Here is a 17598-nt window from a genome sequence, read left to right on the forward strand (position 1 = left end):
ACCTCCAATTGTGACCTTGACCTTTGAGTCAGGGGTGCAGGTTTTGCGCATGACACATCGTCACATCATGGGGAACATTTGTGTCAAGTAATATTAAAATCCCTTCATGGATGAAAGAGTTATGGACCGGACACGAAACAGACCCTGTTCATGCCATGTTAGCATTTGACTACTAAGTGTGACCTTGACCTTTGAGCTAGGGGTCTGAAAGTTGTGCATGACACATCATCTTATTATGAGGTACAATTGTGCCAAGTGATATTAAAATCCCTTCATGGATGGGAGAGTTATGGACCGGACAGGAAAAAAGCCCTGTTGACCTTTGACCTCCAATTGTGACCTTGACCTTTAAGCTAGGGGTCCGGGTTTTGCACATGACACGTCGTCTCATCATGGGGAACATTTGTGCCAAGTAATAATAAAATCCCTTCATGGATAAAAGAGTTATGGACCGGACACGAAATTGCGGACGGACGGAATGACAGAATGACGGAAAAGTGCATTCCTATAGTCCCCTAAACTGGTTTTCAACCAGTAGGGGACTAATAAATGACGTAATTAGCTGTTGAACAACGTTTGTTTCATGCCTAAGAGTGAGCAAACACAGCATAAATAACTGGTGATGTCGGAAAAAGCCACAGGGTACCAGAAAGTTGTTAAATTCTGTGGCAGCATGTTGAGGCATCAGAATGTTTTGTAGATACTAGTTTGTTAAGTGGTACCGCTGATTCTTAATGGGACATTCAGAAATAGTGCCCCATTATATATGTTTATACCCAAGTATTTTTAAGACAGGATAAACACAGGGGTTATTTCCCCTTCTACAATAGGGGACGCTAACACCTTCCCCTCAAAACTGACTTTACATCAGGTTTTTTTTATTCCCCTTTACCCAAATACCGAGCTAGTTTTTCCCTCCAAATCATAGGCCTTGGCCCCTTCCCCTCTCAGTAAAAAAAAATCTGAAACATTACACTACCCTTTATGTAGAATCACAATTTTGAAACATTTCTTAGTTACTTTCCGAGTGTATTTCTAAACTGACCTGTTAAATGACAATGAAAACCTCATAAATTGTTAACAATTTTTTCCATGTTATTCCCAAAGTCTGATTTAACTGGACAACCCTCGAATGTAAGGTTTCATAAAATTTTTTCTTGTACTTTGGTAGTTAACGGCAGATCAATCTTCTGTTGGTCACTGACAGACAGATGGACAGATAGAAACATGTGCATATTCTCCATATACTGTCTTCTACCAAATTCATAATAAACTATATTTTGCACTTTTGTTATTGCAGGGGGCAGACACTTTACTAAAACATTGCAACCATCTTAAGTCATCCTTCATAATTCGACGCCCCAGAATAAGAAGGGCGTAAGTGTTAGTTACGCCCTTTTATGATTCATACATTTTTTGAAACTACACACCAAGGGGCATAATTCTGTAAAAAAAAAATTTTGTCACAAACTGCTGTGTTGACCAAATTCACCAATAATAAAAGGGCGTAAGTGAAAAGTTTTTCAGAATCCCAGTAATAGAAGGGCGTATCTACACTTAATTGTTGTACCAGAAAAGTCCACTTACGCCCTTAGAATTAGAAGGGCGTATCTGTCATAGACAGTTTTTTTCATTTTGCCGAAAACTATGGTTTTCCACTTACGCCCTTCTAATTCTGGGACATCGAATATGCCCTTTGATGAATTACATGAAAACCCATCACTAAAATTCAAACTTGGGCCTGATAATCCCCCATGGTCCATTTCCAGTTCCCAACAGTACATTATTTACAAGAATGCACTTCAATATATCAAAAACAATGATGTTATGTCTTACTGCAGTACTTTACACATACCTGACTTTTTGTCTCCACCACCAAAACCACCACCCCTGAAACAAATTAAAGCAAGTATTACTATGTGGCAGTATCTAACATTTGTAAAGCTACCAGTTAATAACTTAATAGCCAAACAAGAAATATGGCAATGCCACGAAACTGTGATATGAATACAAATGTACATAATGCTAGCAACTGTACAGTTGTAATGTATATCACAATGTGGAGAACTAACTGAAGTCTACACCACTATCTAACATTTGTCACAATAAAAGCTATCTACACAATAGTGTGCAACCTACATTTTTGACCGATCAGAACGAGCTATTTTTCAAAAAATGTGGCTTCTTATTCCATTGAAGACCAATGTGACTGTAGCAATAATTTTCGAAGAACAGCTCTACATGCTGAATAGCGTCGACTGGATGCGTCTGATTGGTCAAACGTAGATTTCACACTAAGTCAGATGGGAGTCCATGAAGAGAATTCTTCGAGTAAAAGAAGTATTATTTGACCTACTGACCTAGTTTTTGAGCTCATGTGACTCAGTTTTGAACTTGACCTAGATATTATCAAGATAAAAATTCTGACCAATTTTCATGAAGATCCATTGAAAAATATGGTCTCTAGAGAGGTCACAAGGTTTTTCTATTATTTGACCTATTGACCTACTTTTCGAAGGTACGTGACCCTGTTTTGAACTTGACCTAGATATCATCAAGGGGAACATTCTCACTAATTTTCATGAAGATCTCATGAAAAATTTGGCAAGGTTTTTTTATTATTTGACCTACTGACCTAGTTTTTACGGCACGTGACCCAGTTTCAAACTTGACCTAGATATCATCAAGGTGAACATTCTGACAAATTTTTATGGAGATCAATTCACAAGTATGGCCTCTAGAGAGTCACAAGGTTTTTCTATTTTTAGACCTACTGACCTAGTTTTTGACCGCACATGACCCTGTTTCGAACCTGAACTAGATATCATCAAGATGAACATTCAGACCACTTTTCATACAGATCCAATGAAAAATGTGGCCTTTAGAGAGGTCACAAGGTTTTTTTTATTATTTGACCTACTGACCTAGTTTTTGATGGCACGTGACCCACTTTCGAACTTGATCTAGATATCATCAAGATGAACATTCAGACCAGCTTTCATACAGATCCCATGAAAAATATGGCCTCTAGAGAGGTCACAAGGTTTTTCTATTATTTGACCTTCTGACCTAGTTTTTAAAGGCACGTGACCCACTTTCAAACTTGACCTAGATATCATCAAGGTGAACATTCTGACCAATTTTCATGAAGATCTCATGAAATATATGGCCTCTAGAGAGGTCACAAGGTTTTTCTATTTTTAGACCTACTGACCTAGTTTTTGACCGCACATGACCCAGTTTCGAACTTATCCTAGATATCATCAAGATGAACATTTAGACCAACTTTCATACAGATCCCATGAAAAATATGGCCTTTAGAGAGGTCACAAGGTTTTTCTATTATTTGACCTACTGACCTAGTTTTTGACGGCACGTGACCCAGTTTCGAACTTGACCTAGATATCATCAAGGTGAACGTTCTGACCAATTTTCATGAAGATCCATTGAGAAATATGGCCTCTAGAGAGGTCACAAGGTTTTTCTATTTTTAGACCTACTGACCTAGTTTTTGAAGGCACGTGACCCAGTTTCGAACTTGACCTAGATATCATCAAGGTGAACATTCTGACCAATTTTCATGAAGATCGTGTGAAATATATGGCCTCTAGAGAGGTCACAAGGTTTTTCTATTTTTAGACCTACTGACCTAGTTTTTGATGGCACGTGACCCAGTTTTGAACTTGACCTAGATATCATCAAGATGAACATTCTGACCAACTTTCATAAAGATCCCATGAAAAATGTGACCTCTAGAGTGGTCACAAGCAAAAGTTCGGACGGACGCACGCACGGACGGACGACGGACACCGCGCAAAAAATAGTGAGCAGAAAGTATTTTCTATTTTTAATATCAATGACCTTGACCGAAGTGACCCCAAATACAATCTTAACCATTGTCTCAATAACCCTGCTGGTATCTCCACCTAAGCCCTCCACCATTGAATATATCTCATTCCTATCGAAGTCACTGAATGGAGAACCTTTTCCTATTTTATTAACAGTGAACAATATAATATTTCACATTCCGAAAAATGTTAACAGAATGTTAAACCACGTACCTTGGTGGTCGGTCTCCTCCAAAACCCCCACCTCCACCGGAACTACTGCCAAAACCACTTTTGTTTCCAAAGCCACCTCCCCCACTGCTGCTTTCTCCATTCTCAGTTTTGTTGCCAAACCCACCACCCCTACCACCTCCCCCAAAACTCTTCTTTTGTCCAAAGCCTCCATCTCCGCCTCCGGAGTCGGTATTACGAGACCCAAATCCTCCACTGCCTCCAGATCCATTTGATCTGTCCCCACTACCAAAACCCCCTCTTCCCCCTCCAAAACCATTTGGTCTATTTTCCCCACCCTTGAATCCCCCTCTTCCTCCTCCAAATCCATTCATTTTTCCTACATTTGTGTCCGTTGAGCTAGAGTCATCTTGTCTTAATACACCACGGCCAAAACCTTTCTGTCCTCCACCCCTGAAAGACACAGAAAATTCTACAAGCTGCTGCTTCTTTCAGTTAATCACCCTTTTAAATACCCATTTCAATGAAGATTACACAACATTGTGTGGTAGAACATATGTATCCCAACAATATGCAGACTTTTTAAAAATGATATATGCCTTCACATCACTATCAGGCTGTCTAGCATACCCTGACAAAAAATTAGGGCTAATTTTAGGGCAATTTGTACAAAAAAATAGGGCTAAAATTAGGAATTTGGTACAATTTTAAGGAAATTTTAGGGCTAAATTTAGGAATTTTCAAATTAAAATATGGACTTTAAAGACCATGTAATGTGCTTACCTTTATGTGACTGACATAAAAGTAACTCACAAATAGTGCTTTATTTACAGAAAAGGCGTCTACAACTGGTAAACTGCTTTGAACTGTGCTAAACTGTTTTTTTCTGAATTAGAAGAACTTTAAAACAACATTTAAAACATTTTCTCTTTTTGATCATTGCAAAAAAGTTAAAAAATTAGGAATTTTTGTGAAAAAATAGGGCCTTTTTAGGAATTACCTTTGATTTTTTAAAAAAAATAGGAATTTTAGCCAAATTGAAAAAAAATAGGAAAAAGTAGGAATTTTAGGGACGCTAGACAGCCTGCACTATGTGACACAACTACCCTTTGATAACAGAACGTGTATGCTGGAGACATAGACTGGGAAAGAAATACGACTGCACATATGTACAAATTTATTTGCATATCCTTCTACGTATATAAAGGTTACCGGCCAGACATAAAGAAATGATATACAAGAGGCCTAAATTGGCTTAAGTCGCTCACCTGACGAGGACCTGGGCTTTTTTTTTAAGGATTTGGGAAAAAGGTCCCTGGTCAAATTGGGAATTCTTATGCGTGAATTGTCCAAATTAAGGAAAAAGGTATTGATGAATCAGGTAAACTGAAATTATTTACATTTAATTATATGTTTAGAACATTATTTTCAGGTTTTACTGGTAGACAACTAATTGAATGATAAAGTATTCCTGGCATGTGAAATTTAGATAATTCATTTATCAGGATTTGTTTTTATCTTTGCAGAAATTGAATACCTTCCAGGGTTTTCCCTGACACAAAAACCCTGAGTCATAGTCACACTTTTCTGAGCAATAACCCGTAAAAATAAATTCTGTGCGTCACAGTGGACGCAATTTCCTGAAAATCTAATTCAGGCCAATTTTGTTTACAACATGTACAAAGAGCGATTTTCTGAAAATTTACTTTCAGTTTCAGAATTATATGCAGACTGCATCACCAATTTTCTATATTTGCGTCGATTCACATTTCACAAATTTAATACCCAGTCTGATACTTTGACTGATTAACACTTAGTAACAGTTGTTATCGCTACTCACTACTAGTATCAGTAGTACCAGTCTGCTGTTTACTAGAAACAACAAGAGCTGTCGGAGGACAGCAACGCTGGGGCATAATTTTGTAAAATGGAAAGTAGAGGTATTGAACCTCTGTACTGCATGTCATATCATGACAGTGAACAAGTGTGTGAAGTTTCAATCCTTTCCAATTTGTAAGATACTGAGATACCAGCTTACTTACAAAAACTTAACAAACAAGAGCTGTCTCCGTAGGATGACACATGCCCCCAATGGCACTTTGAATGAATAGTTATGGCCGATGTTAGAGTTTAGGACCTTTGACCTACGGACCTGGGTCTTGTGCGCGACACATCGTCTTACTGTGTCACACATTCATGCATAGTTATTTTAAAATCCATGCATGAATGACAAAGATATGGACCGGACATGCCCATCAATGCACTATCATGAAAAATGATCTTTAACGTCTAAGTGTGACCTTGACCTTTGAGCTACGGACCTGGGTCTTGCGTGTTACATGTCGTCTTATTGTGGTACACATTCATGCCAAGTTATTTGAAAATCCATCCATCGATGACAAAGATATGGACCAGACACGCCCATCAATGCACTATCCTTTAACGTCTAAGTGTGATCTGACCTTTGAGCTACGGACCTGGGTCTTGCACACTGCACGTCATCTTACTGTGGTACACATTCATGCCAAGTTATTTGAAAATCCATCCATCGATGACAAAGATATGGACCGGACACGCCCATCAATGCACTATCCTTTAACGTCTGTGACCTTGACCTTTGAGCTACGGACCTGGGTCTTGCGCACTGCACGTCGTCTTACTGTGGTACACATTCATGCCAAGTTATTTGAAAATCCATCCATCGATGACAAAGATATGGACCGGACACGCCCATCAATGCACTATCCTTTAACGTCTAAGTGTGACCTTGACCTTTGAGCTACGGACCTGGGTCTTGCGCACTGCACGTCGTCTTACTGTGGTACACATTCATGCCAAGTTATTTGAAAATCCATCCATCGATGACAAAGATATGGACCGGACACGAAAATTGCGGACAGACCGACAGACTGACAGACCGACAGACGGTTCAAAAACTATATGCCTCCCTTCGGGGGCATAAAAACTGCTAAGTCAAAGGGGCATAATTTTGTAAAAATGCCAAGTAGAGTTATGGGACCTTCACAGTGCATGTTAGATCATGACAGTGAACAAGTGTGTGAAGTTTCAATCCATTCCAGTTAGTGGATACTGAGATATCAGATTACATACAAAAATTTAACCAAAAACTGCTAAGTCGAAAAAGGGGCATAATTTTGAAAAAAAAAGAGAGTAGAGTTATGGGACTTGCTTAGTGCATGTCAGATCATGATAGTGAACAAGTATGTGAAGTTTCAATCCATTCCCATTAGTAAGTACTGAGATACCAGCTTACATACAAAACCTTAACCAAAAATTTCTAAGTCGAAAAAGGGGCATAATTTTGTAAAAAAGCAAAATAGAGTTATGGAACCTGTGCAATGTAGATCAGTTCATCACAGTGAATAAGTGTGTGAAGTTTCAATCCATTCCCACAAGTGGTTACTGAGTTACCAGCTTACATACAAAACCTTAACCAAAAATTTCTAAGTCGAAAAAGGGGCATAATTTTGTAAAAAAGCAAAATAGAGTTATGGAACCTGTGCAGTGTAAGTCAGTTTGTCACAGTGAATAAGTGTGTGAAGTTTCAATCCATTCCCACAAGTGGTTACTGAGATACCAGCTTACATACAAAACCTTAACCAAAATCGGGACGCGGACGTGGACGCGGACGCAGACGCATGGGCGAGTGCAATAGCTCACTATTCTATGAATAGTCAAGCTAAAAATGGCTCTGAAGCAAAGCAAGCTGACGCTGTATGACGTCAGGGCCCTCACTCTACTTTGGGGGAAGGGGTCCGCAGCCCTCAGGCGGGGGAATTTTCGCGTCATTTTAGCCAAAAGGGGGAATTTTCATTGCCTTCAAAGAATAACATACTATGTAAGAACTATAACATGTATAACTCTCATTACATTAAAGTTGTTTCTTTTTGTCAACATACTACTGGTAACTGCAATTATATCATGTCAAGATCAGCTTTTCATGGGACAAGCTATACTGTTATTAATGAAACGTTGACAAACTTTATCTAAAACAAGTACATTTATCATTACACATTTTTTAAGCAATTTATATTTTAGTTGTCTAAAAGTGGGTGGGGTTTGGTGCCTCTGCATTTTATTATCAAAAATGCTTCAAAAATAAGGGCTGCTTTTGCAAAAGTGATCATATTTTTCTTAAATGCAGACTTTCAAATGGCTTTTTATTTAGATTGTACTAAAAAATCTTGTAAGAAATGATGAAAATGTCCGAAAATCACGGTCGCGAAAACGGCTGACAAATATGGAAAACGAAAGTAAATATTTAAAATTCTTGATGAAATACCTGTTTCAAATTTCTTTTTTTTTACCATACCTATGCAATACTTACAATTTCTGCTTATTAAAGCATTTAATTTATTTGGACCAAACAAAGCCTCGGCAATGATCATAAATTTTCTATAGACCGTAACAGTTGACTGGCTCACGTAATCGTTCAAGCAAACAAAATAATGATTTCAATTATCCAATTTGTGCATTGATCAGTAAACACCTTTGATAATGACAGGGATTATTGTACTAAATATAAACCGCGAGATGACCACGTGTCAATCGGTGCGTGGCGTGATTGACATCTGTTAGCAGCTAATTAACATATGACGCTCCGCCTACTGCCATACTTCCGCGTATGACGGCGAACAATATTGAAATTGACTGTGATTTTGATTGACAAGGGGCAGAACTTTCGAACGCGAGACGCATCAAACAAAATTTCCGCGAGTCAATCCGACGCACGGAGCATATTTTGTGCGGGTCAAATACGAGGTTTTCTCGATTTTCGCGGATCAAAAACCCGGGACCTCGGGTCAACCGAATGCCCTGTAAGGGGGAATTTTTTTCTCTGGAGGGGGAAAAAAGGATACTATTTTGGCGGGGGAAGCAGCCGATATTCATCGGCAAAAACAGTCGATCGAGGGCCCTGGACGTTGTCGGCAGCAAGTATAGTAGGACCCAGCGGTTCAAATCACCTGTTTCTACTATAACACTGCCTGGTAAAAAAAATACTAAAACCTATTTTAAAACCTATTTTAGCACATATATAAGTAAAAGTCAAACATCTGCTATTATTTTTATCATTTTTATTCAGTGACAAATATGAGGAAACACTTCAATCTGTATAATCACTAGTACAAAGTTTTGTTCAAAGTACTAAAAGCACATCTGTATGACCCTCAAAATTTGGAAATGACCCCCAGATGTGAAACATTGGGGGTCACAATGACCCTCATTTTCAAAAGTCAAGGGAAAACACTGACCTTCACTTGTCATGTCTTAACTTTTTTTTTTACACTTATTAAACTGACAATTGAATCTGAATTGTCCAAATAGTTGAGTGTGTGTGTGTTAGGGTAAAAAAATGTATGTGACATCTGATTTTAATGGTTGTTAGAACTGTCTGTCAACACGTTTTTGGTACTTAAATAAAACAAGAGGATCATGATGGTCCTGAATCGCTCACCTCTTCCCACATGACCCAGTTGATAAACATTCAGACCAACTTTCATACAGATCCCATGAAAAATATGGCCTCTAGAGAGGTCACTACGTTTATTCATCAAATGACCTACTGACCTACTTTTTGAAGGCACGTGACCCACTTTCAAACTTGACCTAGATATCATCAAGATGAACATTCTGATCAATTTTCATGAATATCCATTCACAAATATGGCCTCAAGAGATGTCACAAGGTTTTCCTATTTTTAGACCTACTGACCTTGTTTTTGACCGCACATGACCCTGTTTTGAACTTGACCTAGAACTCATCGAGATGAACATTCAGACCAACTTTCATACAGATCCCATAAAAAATATGGCCTTTAGAGAGGTCACAAGGTTTTTCTATTTTTAGACCTACTGACCTAGTTTTTGAAGGCACGTGACCCACTTTCGAACTTGACCTAGATATCATCAAGGTGAACATTCTGACCAATTTTCAAGAAGATCTCATGAAATATATTGCCTCTAGAGAGGTCACAAGGTTTTTCTATTTTTAGACCTACTGGCCTAGTTTTTGAAGGCACGTGACCCAGTTTCGAACTTGACCTAGATATCATCGAGATGAACATTCAGACCAATTTTCATACAGATCCCATGAAAAATATGGCCTTTAGAGAGGTCACAAGGTTTTTCTATTATTTGACCTACTGACCTAGTTTTTGATGGCACGTGACCCTGTTCTGAACTTGACCTAAATATCATCAAGTTCAGGGGTCCTGAAATAAGCTGTCCGAGTTGTCCGAATCGTGGATTCCTCGGTCCGGACAAGCAGTTTTTAGAAGCTGGCTTGTCCGGGGACAAGTAAAATTTCCGTGGTAAATATTTTATGAAAATGAAACTAATCGGCGACATCTGTTATTTCCGCATGCCTAAAGGCAATATCTAATCTATTTGTGATCATTTATGACCCTTAAATTTATCAAAACAAAAATGTATGCAGCCATTTATAGACACGTGGACTGGTTTACTACATTTAATGATCATTATTGGAAAATTAAACCGTGAAGTTGAAAATGAGTGCCAGTCTGGGGATTCCCGTTATCTACTTTCATTTTTGATTTCAGAAAAACGATTAGCTAGGTTGACGCTATGTAAAAAAGTTTATAGTTCAACCATCGTTTTTATCCAATGACAAGCGAGGGATTTTCAAAAAAGTAACCAACTTATTTTCATATTGTTTCATAACTGAAGAATCTGATCCACTTATTCATGAAGTAGTTCAAAATTAATGAGTATTCATTGTTCCGCCTATTATGGATTTCCCACATTCTAGGAGGCGGAGCAATTACCAAAGCAGGGACTGCATACAAGCAATGTGTCTATGTAGATCTAATAAACGGACCAAGTAGATAAATGAGCTGTGCTATGTGAAAACCAACATAGTGGGTTTGCGACCAGCATGGATCCAGACCAGCCTGCGCATCCGCACAGTGTGGTCAGGATCCATGCTGTTCGCTTATTAACAGTTTCTCTAATTACAATAGGCTTTGAAAGCGAACAGCATAGATCCTGACCAGACGTCTGGCGCGGCTCAAATATTCTATTAATGCAAGCTGTACTTTCATAGATCAAGTTTGACCTTTCTGTATCTTTCACTACCTCTACTGGTCTAAAAATAAACCAGGGTGCACTTAAATTCTACTTTGTCTTGTTTTATTTATACATGTAGTTGCTTGACTTGTACTGTTACATCATTACGAGTTAAACCTGCATATTATATTTCCATTGAATAAGAATATAAGATCGTGTTCCACAAAGTACTCGATAAGACTGATGTATTTATGAAATAAACTGAATTAAATTCAGCACTGGATCAACCGCTGTTTTGCTAAAGGTTGGCACTAAAATGACCTTGTATAAAGTTGTAGTAAACATGTACTTCTCCACCATGAGTGAAGATAAGACTAGCCAATGAATTAACAGAAGGCGTAGTTAGTTTACTTCAGAGAGAGCTTTTTGCAGTTTTGACCTGAAATGGGGCGTTAAACTATAAGCCGGTTATAGATCACTTATTGAACTTCTAAATGCATTAAGTTTTGCCTTCACTACGCTACGCTCCGTTTCGGCAAACTTAATTGCATTAGAAGTTCAATAAATGATCTATAACCTATACTTAGTAGCCAAAATTTGTGGCTTAATTTTTCGAGTCGATTGTTTTGACATTTAACAACTCGGACAGCTTATTTCAGGACCCCTGAAAGACCAGTGCAGTATTCAATGAATGTAATGGGACCAGGGTAGAAATTCTAGGCATACATACATGTACTGAGATTATTTTTGTCAATGGCATGTGTTCAAGTGTTCTTAATTATTCTCTACTCACTAAACTTGCTAGTCATAACATATTTTCAAGTGGATGTTCTAGTCACTTAGCTTGCTAGTTATAACATATTTTCAAAAGGATGGTTCTAGTCATAACATAAAAACTTTATATAAGTTAAAATAGAAGTCAACAGAAGTGTATGTTTGTATTATTTGTTTATTTAGTAATGATAATGCTGATCCTTTCCTTTTTAAACTTAAAAGTACGGACAAGTTCTTCTTAGGTACGGACAAGTGGATTTGTGGGCCCAACTTGTCCGTGGACAAGTAGACTCTGAAAATATTTCAGGACCCCTGAAGTTGAACGTTCTGACCAATTTTCATGAAGATCTTGTGAAATATATGGCCTCTAGAGAGGTCACAAGGTTTTTCTATTTTTAGACCTACTGACCTAGTTTTTGCTGGCACGTGACCCAGTTTCGAACTTGACCTAGATATCATCAAGGTAAACATTCTGACCAATTTTCATGAAGATCTTGTGAAATATATGGCCTCTAGAGAGGTCACAAGGTTATTCTATTTTTAGACCTACTGACCTAGTTTTTGATGGCACGTGACCCAGTTTTGAACTTGACCTAGATATCATCAAGATGAACATTCTGACCAACTTTCATAAAGATCCCACAAAAAATGTGACCTTTAGAGATGTCACAAGGAAAAGTTTACGCACGGACAGCGGACGCACAGACGACGGATGCTGCATGATCACAAAAGCTCACCTTGTCAGTATGTGACAGGTGAGCTAAAAATAAGAGGACCATGATGGTCCTGAATCGCTCACCTGTCCCCATATGAACTGAGTATGACGTCGTTTTTTCTATTATTTGACATACTGAACTAGTTTTTGAGCTCATGTGACCTAGTTCTGAACTTGACATAGATTTCATCAAAATAAAAATTCTGACCAATTTTCATGAAAATCCATTCAAAAATATGGCCTCTAGAGAGGTCACAAGGTTTTTCTAATATTTGACATAATTACCTAGTTTTTGAAGGCATGTGACCCAGTTTTGTACTTGACCTAGATATCATCAAGGTGAACATTCTCACCAATTTTCATGACGATCTCATGAAAAATATGGCCTCCAGAGAGGTCACAAGGTTTTTCTATGTTTAGATCTACTGACCTAGTTTTTGACCGCACATGACCCAGTTTCGAACCTGACCTAGATATCATCAAGATGAACATTCTGACCAATTTTCATGCAGATCCCATGAAAAATATGGCCTCTACAGAGGTCACAAGGTTTTTCTATTATTTGACCTACTGTCCTAGTTTTTAACCAAACGTGAACCAGTTTCGCATTTGACCTAGATATCATCAAGATGAACATTCTGACCAATTTTCATGCAGATCCCATGAAAAATATGGCCTCTACAGAGGTCACAAGGTCAGGGTTTTCCCGGACGCAGGTTTTCTGCGTCCCTGACGCGCTTTTACTGCTTTGAACTCGCATTCTTTAGTGCCTCTGCGTCCCACTGGACCCGCAAAATCGGTCACGAAACTCCTTTGCACTGAAGCCTCCTTTGCGCAGATACCCATATAAAATGCGCAGTTTTTTACCACCGGGACCATCCCCGAATCGTGGGTGCTCATTATACACAGGTATAGACGATTTTCCAACTTCAAAACAAGTTTTGTTATCGATGTTCGCCATCTTGGTAAAGGGAAACTACTTCTCCGCGCTAACTGTCACCGCTAAAATCTAAGATTGCCGTCACGTTCCGTAAAAGATCGAATGGTTTATTTTTTTATTAAACAAAATTAATTTCATATAAATTTAAAGTATTTTGATGAAAAAATATTAATAAATCACAGAAATTATGATACTAATTAAGGATCGAGTATTATCTTTAACCGAGATAAAACTGTGAACAACATAATTGACACGAGGTGACACGTTAATTGCCGGTAATTACTGGCTATTTGATCATAACAAAAAGACTATCACACCTTTTGTAATCAGTCTGAATTGAGAAGCTCATGCCATTTTGAAAGATACCATTCCGAAATATTGAATCAACTGCTGTCTAAATTAAAAAGATACAATTAAGTTCATTCGGTTTTAGGGTAAATTTTTATAGTAATAATGTCCATTTTCAAGATCAATAATTTGTGGACCCCCAAAAATTATTAGGGACCCTTAAATTAGCAGCCATGGGAGTCCATGGACTCCCAAATAAAAAACCCGAGGGAAAACCCTGCAAGGTTTTTCTATTATTTGACCTACTGTCCTAGTTTTTGACCACACATGACCCAGTTTCAAACTTGATCTAGATATCATCAAGATGAACATTCTGACCAAATTTCATGCAGATCCCATGAAAAATATGACCACTAGAGTGGTCACAAGGTTTTTTCTGTTATTTGGCCTAATGACCTAGTTTTGGATTGCAGGTGACCCAGTTTCAACTTTGACCTAGATATCATCAAGGTTAACATTCTGACCAATTTTCATGAAGATCCATTGAAAAATATGGACTCTAGGGAGGTCACAAGGATTTTCTATTTTTAGACCTACTGACCTGGTTTTTGACGGCACGTGGCCCAGATATCATCAAGGTAAACATTCTGACCAATTTTCATGAAGATCTTGTGAAATATATGGCCTCTAAAGAGGTCACAAGGTTTTTCTATTTTTAGACCTAATGACCTAGTTTTTGACGGCATGTGACCTAGTTACAAACTTGTCCTACATATCATCAAGATAAACATTCAGACCAACTTTCATACAGATCCCATGAAAAATATGGCCTCTAGAGAGGTAACAAGGTTTTTCTATTATTTGACCTACTGACCTAGTTTTTGAAGGCACGTGACCCAGTTCTGAACTTGACCTAGATATCATCAAGGTGAACATTCTGACCAGACCAATTTTCATGAGGATCTTGTGAAAAATATGGCCTCTAGAGAGGTCACAAGGTTTTTCTATTTTTAGACCTACTGACCTAGTTTTTGACCGCATGTGACCCAGTTTCGAACTTGACCTAGATATCATCAAGGTAAACATTCTGACCAATTTTCATTAAGATCCCATGAAAAATGTGTCCTCTAGAGTGGTCACAAGCAAAAGTTTATGCACGGACGGACGGATGACGGACGCTGCGCGATCACAAAAGCTCACCTTGTCATTTTGTGAAAATGGAAAAATGGAGACTAATTGGACTAGGAATGAGGCCGACATCTGGCCCCATGGGACAGGTAGAAAATGCCCTGAGGACCTTGACCATCTAGCCCTGCTTCTAACCAAGTTTGATGAACATCCTTTTAGAACAGGCTTCAAGATAAGAAGTTTTTTAATTTCTTTCTACTATTAAGTTAGCTCCATGTCTCCTTAAAGAGACCAAGAAGACCCATTTGAACAAATTTAGGAAAGGCCCAAACAGAAGTTTGTAGAAGACCTTACAATAATGCTGTAAGTAATTTTCTTCTTAGGTATATGTTTAAGGGAAAAGCTATTTTCACTAAAGACACAATTTTTCTTTCTAATTCTAATGCAGAGAAATCTAGCTGTTGTAAACAAATTCAAAATAATTTCATACTTAAAAATACTAATATTATAACTTACCCGAAGGATGGTGCCACCTGGGCCTGTAAAAAAACAAAAGTAAAATTCTGTAAAATCTGATATTAACAATGCTTTATGCACTAGTCAGTTCGCATATATAATAATAAAAGTAATAATTTTATAAGACAAAGTTCATTGATTCATCGCAAAAATATAAATAATTTTCGCTTCATTATATAGGTACAGATTCAGCATGTCCATTCACGCACTGCAGTACGTGAATCACGTACAAAATATCCAATGCACGCATAAAAATCACTTGTTGGGGGTACATGCACGCAGGGATTCGTAACTCCAGTCCAGCTGCAAAATCGCTGTTTATTTCATCGCGCACTTGCCAATTGTTTGGTATGGTCTAAAACGCACATCCGGTCCACGAACGTTATAATTTCGTTTCCATCACCAAATTCTCGGCGTAATTGTCAGCTGTATACAGCAGTTTGGTAAATGTTTTAGTCGAACGTCACACGGGTCGTGTGCAAAAAAGGAATGGATACAAAACGCAAAAAAAGGCATTTTAGCTTTAATAAACTCAGCAAAAGGTTAACAGTATTTTATTTTTCGATATTTAACTGCAATTTTGATACACATTGCATATCTGTAATAGTTTGGGCATTTATTATTGATGGACGAATTTTACCAGTCTTCAGTTGACTGTATGTTATTTCGGACGAATCGTGTTCCGTTCACGAAATTGGGAATACATGAACCTTGCTGAAAACTTATTTATATTTAGTATGATATAGGGAGTGGTCTTTTGATTCAGAATTTCCTATCTTAACTTTGGAAAAACATTTTACATTTTCTAAAATTATCTCATCTGTTATACCCCACCCACGAGAGTTCTGTATGAAAAAAACAAAACAAAAACAACAAGAGGACCATGATGGTCCTGAATCGCTCACCTCTTCCCATATGACCCAGTTTTGAGTATGACGTCATTTTTTCTATTATCTGACATAGTGACCTAGTTTTTGAGCTCATGTGACCCAGTTTTGAACTTGACCTAGATATTATCAAGATAAAAATTCTGACCAATTTTCATGAAGATCCATTGAAAAATATGGTCTCTAGAGAGGTCAAAAGATTTTAATAATTTTAGACCTACTGACCTTGTTTTTGACCGCAGTTGACCCAGTTTCAAATTTGACTTAGATATCATCAAGATGAACATTCAGACCAACTTTCATACAGATCCCATGAAAAGTATGGCCTCTAGAGAGGTCACAAGGTTTTTTTATTATTTGACCTACTGACCTAGTTTTTTATGGCATGTGACCCAGTTTCAAACTTGACCTAGATATCATCAAGATGAACATTCTGACCAATTTTTATGGAGATCCATTCACAAGTATGGTCTCTAGAGAGGTCACAAGGTTTTTCTATTTTTAGACCTAATGACCTAGTTTTTGACCGCACATGACCCTGTTTCGAACTGGACCTAGATATCATCAAGATGAACATTCAGACCAATTTTCATACAGATCCCATGAAAAATATGGCCTTTAGAGAGGTCACAAGGTTTTTCTATTATTTGACCTACTGACCTAGTTTTTGATGGCACATGACCCACTTTCAAACTTGACCTAGATATCATCAAGATGAACATTCAGACCAATTTTCATACAGATCCCATGAAAAATATGGCCTCTAGAGAGGTCACAAGGTTTTTCTATTATTTGACCTACTGACCTAGTTTTTGACCGCACATGACCCACTTTCGAACTTGGCCTAGATATCATCAAGGTGAACATTCTGAACAATTTTCATGAAGATCTTATGAAATATATGGCCTCTAGAGAGGTCACAAGGTTTTTCTATTTTTAGACCTACTGACCTAGTTTTTGTCCGCACATGACCCAGTTTCGAACTTGACCTAGATATCATCAAGATGAACATTCAGACCAACTTTCATACATATCCCATGAAAAATATGGCCTCTAGAGAGGTCACAAGGTTTTTCTATTATTTGGCCTACTGACCTAGTTTTTGATGGCACGTGACCCAGTTTCGAACTTGACCTAGATATTATCAAGGTGAACGTTCTCACTAATTTTCATGAAGATCTTGTGAAATATATGGCCTCTAGAGAGGTCACAAGGTTTTTCTATTTTTAGACCTACTGACCTAGTTTTTGATGGCACGTGACCCAGTTTCGAACTTGACCTAGA

The 17598-nt window shown here is 37.9% G+C and overlaps 1 protein-coding gene across 4 annotated transcripts in view; it reads right to left on the minus strand.

The window, feature by feature from the left end:
- Positions 1 to 17598, minus strand: part of LOC128555684 (uncharacterized) — a 48681-nt gene that overhangs the window by 21512 nt on the left and 9571 nt on the right. For all 4 annotated transcript variants that reach the window (XM_053538780.1, XM_053538779.1, XM_053538778.1 and 1 more), the window contains exons 3-5: positions 15428 to 15450; positions 4062 to 4472; positions 1856 to 1890 (exon numbers count right to left, since the gene is read on the minus strand). In XM_053538780.1, the coding sequence (XP_053394755.1) occupies positions 1856 to 1890; positions 4062 to 4472; positions 15428 to 15450 (469 nt within the window). The remainder of the gene's footprint in view (positions 1 to 1855; positions 1891 to 4061; positions 4473 to 15427; positions 15451 to 17598) is intronic.

This window comes from Mercenaria mercenaria, chromosome 3, assembly GCF_021730395.1.
Source record: "Mercenaria mercenaria strain notata chromosome 3, MADL_Memer_1, whole genome shotgun sequence".
Taxonomy (NCBI): domain Eukaryota; kingdom Metazoa; phylum Mollusca; class Bivalvia; order Venerida; family Veneridae; genus Mercenaria; species Mercenaria mercenaria.